The 7,226-nt window shown below is 50.6% G+C and overlaps 2 protein-coding genes across 2 annotated transcripts; one reads left to right on the forward strand and one right to left on the reverse strand.

The window, feature by feature from the left end:
* Window positions 1–105: 105 nt before the first annotated feature.
* MGYG_09054 (hypothetical protein) lies at window positions 106–1,649 on the forward strand (the record flags this gene model as incomplete). Its single annotated transcript, XM_003174317.1, has 3 exons — window positions 106–108; window positions 165–497; window positions 549–1,649. 3 exons carry the CDS (start codon window positions 106–108, stop codon window positions 1,647–1,649), a joined length of 1,437 nt encoding a protein of 478 aa, XP_003174365.1.
* A 975-nt stretch (window positions 1,650–2,624) lies between these two features.
* MGYG_04539 (cell wall biogenesis protein phosphatase Ssd1) lies at window positions 2,625–7,068 on the reverse strand (the record flags this gene model as incomplete). Its single annotated transcript, XM_003174318.1, has 5 exons — window positions 2,625–2,664; window positions 2,724–3,748; window positions 3,809–4,168; window positions 4,238–6,900; window positions 6,963–7,068. 5 exons carry the CDS (start codon window positions 7,066–7,068, stop codon window positions 2,625–2,627), a joined length of 4,194 nt encoding a protein of 1,397 aa, XP_003174366.1.
* Between the last annotated feature and the right edge of the window lie 158 nt (window positions 7,069–7,226).

Here is a 7,226-nt window from a genome sequence, read left to right on the forward strand (position 1 = left end):
CCGCCAGAGGATATTTGCGTCCCTTACTGCCGTGTTTGTGGAGGACGAAGTAGCTGGACGCACAGTGACTTTACCCGCCACGCTTGTCACAGCCGAGACGGGAGGATGGTATGGTCCTTTTGATGATGATGTCAAGCAAGCAGCGTGGCTAACAGTCTCTCTAGGCTTCCAACCTGAAGCGTTTGGCCAGGGAGCATGCCTCCCTCCACCACAAGGGCCTCCCGCCCTACTACTGCTTTCCCAGCTCTAACCCCGCTGGCCCAGATAGCTTGACACAGCTCACCGTGCTGCTCACCGGTCCATCGGGGACCCCTTACTCTCAGGGACTTTGGCGCCTGCAGCTTCGCCTGCCAGAGGACTACCCCGCCAGCCCGCCGAAAGCGTTTTTCAAGACAAGAATATGGCATCCTAATGTCGAGGAATCGACTGGGGCCGTCTGTGTGGACACGCTCAAGAGAGACTGGGATCCTAAGCTTACACTACAGGATATCTTGATCGTAAGTTACTGTGTCCTTAAGTATTAGACATGCGCTAATGGCCGGTTCTAGACAATATCATGTCTTTTGATACACCCAAACCCTGATTCGGCACTGAACGCCACTGCAGGCGCTTTGCTGCAGGAGAACTACGAGTCATTCGCTCGACAGGCAAAGCTAATGACATCTATACATGCTCCTATTCCAGCCGATATGAGAGATCAAGTCAACGAAGCAAAACGAGATGCTAATGGCGCTGATGCTGCTGTCAGCTCGGAGAGTGAAGAGCCAAGCAGCTCTGATAGCGCCCTGCCAGTACAGACAGTCTTCATGAAACGAAAACAACAACCAACCCCACCATCACTGGAAGAACGGCAACCTGCAACAGAACAACAGCCAGCGAATCAGTCAATTGAAGACTCTGACTCTGAGGCAGATGTGGATTCGGACTCAGAAAACTCAGCATCAAAAGAGAATGATCCAACACTGTCGAGTTCTCCTGTCATACCTCCTGTCCGCAGTCCACGTAGTGTTCTTGGGAAACGCCCTCTATCCGTTCTCTCCGTTTCAGAAGAACCTGATCTTGTCCTAATAAACGATTCATCTGACGAAGAGGACGCCGATCAGCCACCAGAGTTCAGTGGTATGACAGCCTCGGAAAAAAACGTAGCAGCCAACAGCCCCGACTTGGCAGCTGCCATAAGCAGAAATAGGTCAAATTCAAAACACCACCACCGCGCCCCGTCGTTAAACGATCAATCACTTCTCCTTCAACCGCGACGAAAAACTCCTAAACTCTCCGATTCGACAGCCAGACGGTCATGCATCAATATGACACCAGTCAGCGCCTTGGCTCCGGCTAAGGCAGCGGCTGAGAGGAAGCGAAGCTCCGCCGGGTCAGACGGTGGCAATTACGCAAGTCCGAAAGCGCTCAGTCCAATCATAGGTGCAGCCACAGCCACCACGGCTACCAAGGAGGTATACATGAAGCAGGCCGGTGGTTCGACGCCTTTCCCGACAACTAAAGTCGAGCCCTCAATTTCGGTAGACGAGAAAGTGTCTGCACGAAGCAAACTTGCACCTCGTTCTCCGGTCAGGAAACAGCAACAGCTACATACCTTGAGTAACCTGACGGTCAGACCGAAACCTCGTACAGGACTCAGAAGGTTGTAATGACTAGCGTTTCTTCCGTTGGTTGCCCCACCCCTCTTTCTCCCTTTTCTGCATTGAGACATGCATATATACATGTTTAACGAGAGCAATTTGTTTTTTTTACGATGATGATAATGATGGGTTTGGATGGATTGGACCGGCATATTAAGGGTTGGTGGGTGTGGATTTGGGTGCTTTGGAGTGGATTGTATATGATCACTTAACTACATTGCGCTAACAGTACCAATGAATACCGTTCGTTAAGCAATTAATTACTCTTCTAATCCTACGAAAGAATCGAGTTAACGAGCGACTATTTTTATTAGGACTGACTGACTACAAAACATTAAGCCGCAGTATGGATAGCAAGCCGGGTTTTAACGATAATAACAATGTCACAAGGTAATAGATCAATAAGGGGGGAACACCATATTAGATAAACAACTTGTTGCCAGCACACACTCTCCCTTGTGAGCAAGCTGTAAAAAATGCAAGAGCAAATGAGTATAGCTATATTTTTTTGGCGAGAGGATTCGTTGAGGGGGGTGGGTGGTTAATCGTCCTGGAAATCGAGGTGTACTGGTGCTGAGACTTCTCCTATTCCTCTCTCTCATTATGTAGTAAGCTGAAGTGCGTTCTACTCCAGATTCCGGACACCTTTCCAGGCACGAGACGGGTATGTATATCGTGACGAGATACCAAAAAGACACAAACAGGACAAAAGCAGATAACGCCCGCAATGAGTATCCGATAGTGATGATAGAGTAAAAGAGCGATACGTGTGATTCGGGTCACACAGCGAAAAAACAGGTCAATTGCTGTTAACGAGCGGATTTCATCTTGGATAAAAACGTATAGCACTGGAAATACCGGCAACGATTTGATCAACAGTGGAAGCCACTGCCAATATTATTTTTATAGGAGAGTTGGCGACCAACAGCACTAGTGGAAAAGGAATCCAAGCCAATGCTCGAGGTCGGGCCAGTGCTTGTTTTTTTACAGAGCGTAAGGGTTCATAGATCGAATAGTCAAGCAACTTTGAAGGACGGTTAGCAATGAAAGTGTTAGAAGCAGTAGAGAAGGAGCAAAACTTACGGTGGGCTCTTGCTGAGATCAATCTTGAGAATGATTGGAACGCGGGTCAATTCCCTGACGTCCTGGATATACTCTCCATCCTCTTCGCGCAATTGGAAGAGATGGCCGTATTTCTCCTTGGGGCTCAACTCAACAATCTCACCGTCCTCGCCGTCGTCACCATCCTCGCCATCCTCGTTCGTGGTTTCGCCCGCAGTGGTTGCAATCCTGGGGTCGGAGTGAGTACGGTGGGGTGGGTGTGCGGGCCCGTTCCGTGGGGATGGTGGCATGCTCTGCGTGGAGCGGTCAGGCGAATTAAGAGAAACTCCAGCAAAAGAGTCAGTGAGGGCATCATCATCGTCGTCAAACAAGGCATCAACATCATTTGGAGAGACGGTATTGGTCTCGGTGCTGATTCGCTGGGCTTCTTCCCTCTCCTGCTCTCTCTTTCGGGCTTCCTCTGCTTCACGGGCAGCAGCAGCCTGGCTAGCGGCGCGTCCGCTAAGAGTTGACTTGGGACGCTCATCCTCGGGGATGTACGTAGAGGATGGGACACCCTTCTCCCAATACAATTCTAGAACACGGTCATCCTTGCGGAACTCTGCCTTCTTAAGAGGAAGTTGGTCGCAGTGAACACGCTTCTCACAGCCGTACTCTGGAATCAAAACGTCGAAGGCGGATTCATAAACGCAGAGGACAATTCCCTCAGCAATGAGATCGCCTTCAATTTCCTTTCTCTTCTTGTCCATGGCGTGGCACGCCTCAAAATGCACACTCTGTTCTTGAGCATTTTGAGCAGAGTCTTTCCTGCTGTTGAGGTAGTTAAGTGCCTTGTAATCCAATTCATCTGGCCACTCCGTTGCTCCTGCTAATGCTGCTTCTAGCTGTCTGTGGACAACAATGTCCGCGTAACGACGGGATGGGTTGGTGAAGTGAGTGTAGATTGGCAAGTTAAGCATGTAGTGAGAGCGGTGGTCATCCCGGACGGTTGGGGGAGTATAATATTTTCCACGGTTCAACGTCTTGATCAAGAGCGTCTCCATGCTCTGGAAAAAAAGTTAACACAATGGAATCATATAGTTGAAGTTAGAGACGAGTAGACATACCTTTCGAACATCATCATTTTCCACCTTGAAAAGGCTGTTCTGCAGCGTGCCGCTGCTAGTAGGATCAATTTGGTATCCGAGTCTGGACATGCGCTCAACGAAAGTAGCCAGGCGTCTAAAGTTGGGTAAAGCCTGTCGGCGGAGAAGGGCATTCTCAGGGAAGGCAGCAAAGATCTTCTTCGCAACATAATGGTTAGCCATGTAGGTGAGTTCGTCAATAGCTTCGCGACCTGGAGAAGCATTGAATATGTTCTGTTGAACAGGGACATTCTCGTCATCAAGCTGGTACAAGAGGCGAAGAGGGCGCAATTTCCCTGCACGGTGTCCAAGACGAGCCTCACGAAGTTTGCTAGAGACGTCCTATGAAAGAAGTGGTTAATATAGTTGTTTTGGTTTACCTGAATATTGATGTGGAGAGTGGATACTTACAGTCAACAGTTTGACATCGTTCACGGAGATACCATTGACTTCAGCTTGTCCAGTTCCCTTGATAATTTTATCAAGTTCGGCATAGCAGAGTTTTCCCTTGCTATTGACAATACTCTTTCCAATCCAAGGCTGATCGACAATGGCACCGGACTCGAGACTAACTTGAAGCACGACACTAACAGCGAGGCTATCCTTTCCGGGCAAGAGGGCCATGACATTGTGGGCCAATTGCGGTGGGAGCATGTTCACAATGCGATTCATCAAAAAGGCGCTGGACACGCGCTTCTTGGCCTCGCGTTCAACAGCACCGCTAGGATCAACAAAACGAGCAACGTCAGCAACGTGGATACCAATCTCTACCGTGTTGTCATCAAGTCGTCTAACATGGAAGGCATTGTCCATTGCCTTGCCCTCGTTGGGATCAATAGTGAAAACATTGTATTCACGGAAATCGGTGCGGGAAGCAAGGGACTGAGGATTCTCCTGTCCAATCGACCAATCTTCGAAGCCAATCTTGTCAAGAACAGAAGCCGGGAAATCATCGGCAGCAAAGTTGTTGTCTCTGAGCAAGGCATCAATCTCAACCTTGAGGTTACCCATTGGACCAAGCTGCTCGCAAAGAGTTCCGAATGGATGGAGAGAGGTGATGGGCCATCGCTTGACAGTAGCAACAAAGATGGTGTTTGCGTAGTCTGCGTGACGGTCAACAAAGTCGCGGGGTGCCTGCTCAGTTGGAATAGCAATCAAGGGAACACGCTTGTCGGTAGGCTTGAACCAAACGATCTTTGGTCGCTCTTGGTGGCGATCATGCTGAGGACGTCCGGAATAACCATCTCTAGCCTGTCTTTCGGCTTCCTGCTTTTCCTTGGTGGCCTGGCTGCTGGGTCGAAGCAGGCCCAAGGAGCCAGCGAAGATTTGGTGGGCGGCACGGTCAACGACAGCAATGATGTGGCCTGCATATAAGGGCTTGTGCTCATCGCTGATTTCGTCTTCTTCAACAAGAAGTAAGCTCTGACCTTCGACTTCGACATCGTCGTTCTTCTTTTGGGTTGGGCGCTGGCGAAGACTGCCTCTGCGGCGAATGCTGCCGTCAGGGCCAATCTGCTGCATGTCAGCAGTAGCATTGGAGTCGGAGCGACCACCTCGGTCAAGACCAGCAGAGCTTCCACTTCTGGTATCAATATCTTTGCGTTTCTTCTTTTCTTCCTTTTCGCGCTTCTGGTTCCAGACTTCATCGACATCGAGGAGCTCAACAGCAACAAGATCACCCTCCAGGGCTCGGTTTCTGTCCTTGCTGCCGCAGATGAAGATATCAGCGTCCAGTTCGGCACAGGTAACGTATGCATCTGAACGGTTTTTCTTGTTTACACGAAGGATACCAGTAACGAGTTTGCCCTCCTCAAAGAGACGAGGAAGCACCGTTTGTGCAAGATATGGGGTGAACAGGGTTTTCCGATTCTGCTGCGACTGCGATTGAGACTGTTGTTGCGGCTGAGCGGCCTGCTGCTGGCCAACTAATTGCAGGTTCTGTGGCAAAGAACCGAGCTGTCCACTCTGTTGCAAGGCCTGGAGTTGTGCCAATTGAAGAGCATTGCTATGGAGTAGCTGCTGTTGTTGGCCCTGGTACATCTGCGGCAAGACCACTTGACCCTGAGGAAGCTGGAAAAGCTGCTGGGTGTTGGGGAATTGGAAGGCCGACATGGAGCTAACGGACCCTCTGGCACGGTGGCCTGGCTGGAAGCCGTTGCCGCCTTGCTGTGGCTGGGGAGAAAGGCCACCAAGGCTGGCTCTGGGGTCCTGGTTGCTGTTGTTGTTTGGTGGACCACCCTGCTGGCGCCAGTTGCTATCAAAGTTTCTTGAGCCGCTGCGTCCATGGCCGGCGTGGCTGGTTCTCCTTCCAGCATCAGGTCCAGGCGAGCCGGAAGTTTCACCAGTTTGAGGGAACTGAAAAGTGGGAGTGTTCCTACCGGCGTACTGGCGAGGGTTACCTACGGCCATGGACTGGCTGCGTAGGTGGGCACCACGGATATTTCCAGAGCGCTGGACACCAAGGCCTGCTAGTGGGGAGGGTTGCGATGGTGCGGTACTAGAGGGCTCTCCTTGCTTGTCGTCGTTGGAGTCACCTTGTACTGGGGAGGAAGACGTAGCTCCAGCACCCCCTGGGATGGGGAATTTGAATGCGCTATTAGCCTTCCTTTGCTGAGCCATTTCTGCTGCCTTTTTGGCTTCAGGCAAAGCGAGTGAGTGTCGACGATGGTGGCTTCCTCCAGCAGGAGCACCTCCCTTGCGAGATTGGTTATTATTGTTGTTATCACGACCGCTCCCCTGTCCATTCTCACCATACTGGGCACCAGCTGCTCCGGAAGATGGGGCGGGCGGTGGCCCCATGCCGACATTTGGAAGGGCCGATTGATTACGGCGATGAGAGGACTGATTGGGGACACCAAGGTGTTGTTGGCCTTGCATTTGGGGGAATTGAAAACCTACGGGCATGACTCCTTGGCCCTGCATTTGGGGATAACCAAGGGGCTGCATCTGCTGCATTTGCTGTTGGGGTATCATCCCGATATTCAAGAACTGCTGATTTTGTTGGTGCTGGGCGGCAATTTGTTGTTGATGCTGCTGAAGGACTTCAATCTGCTGTTGTAAAGCAAGTTGTTCCACTATTTAAAACCGGTTAGCTAACGACATATCTCCTGTAAAAGTGTATATAGAGTCCACGTACTGATCAACGGCGTCATTTCCGAGGGGCTACGTCGATGTGCGATGTGAATTGGACGGCCACTAGGCCTTGGAGGGCCAGAATTGCCTTGAGAACCTTGGGAATCCATAACGACAGAACTTTTTTATTTTGTCAATGACAGAGTTCAAAAAGAAAGGACACGAATGTCCAAAACGACTTGTGTCCGGGTAATGTAGTAACGAAAATAGTGAAGGTGGCCTATTCGACAACCAAAGCGCCAGAAAAGTGAGCTGAAGCTGGCGTTTT

The sequence above is a fragment of the Nannizzia gypsea genome, genomic scaffold, assembly GCF_000150975.2.
Source record: "Nannizzia gypsea CBS 118893 supercont1.3 genomic scaffold, whole genome shotgun sequence".
Taxonomy (NCBI): domain Eukaryota; kingdom Fungi; phylum Ascomycota; class Eurotiomycetes; order Onygenales; family Arthrodermataceae; genus Nannizzia; species Nannizzia gypsea.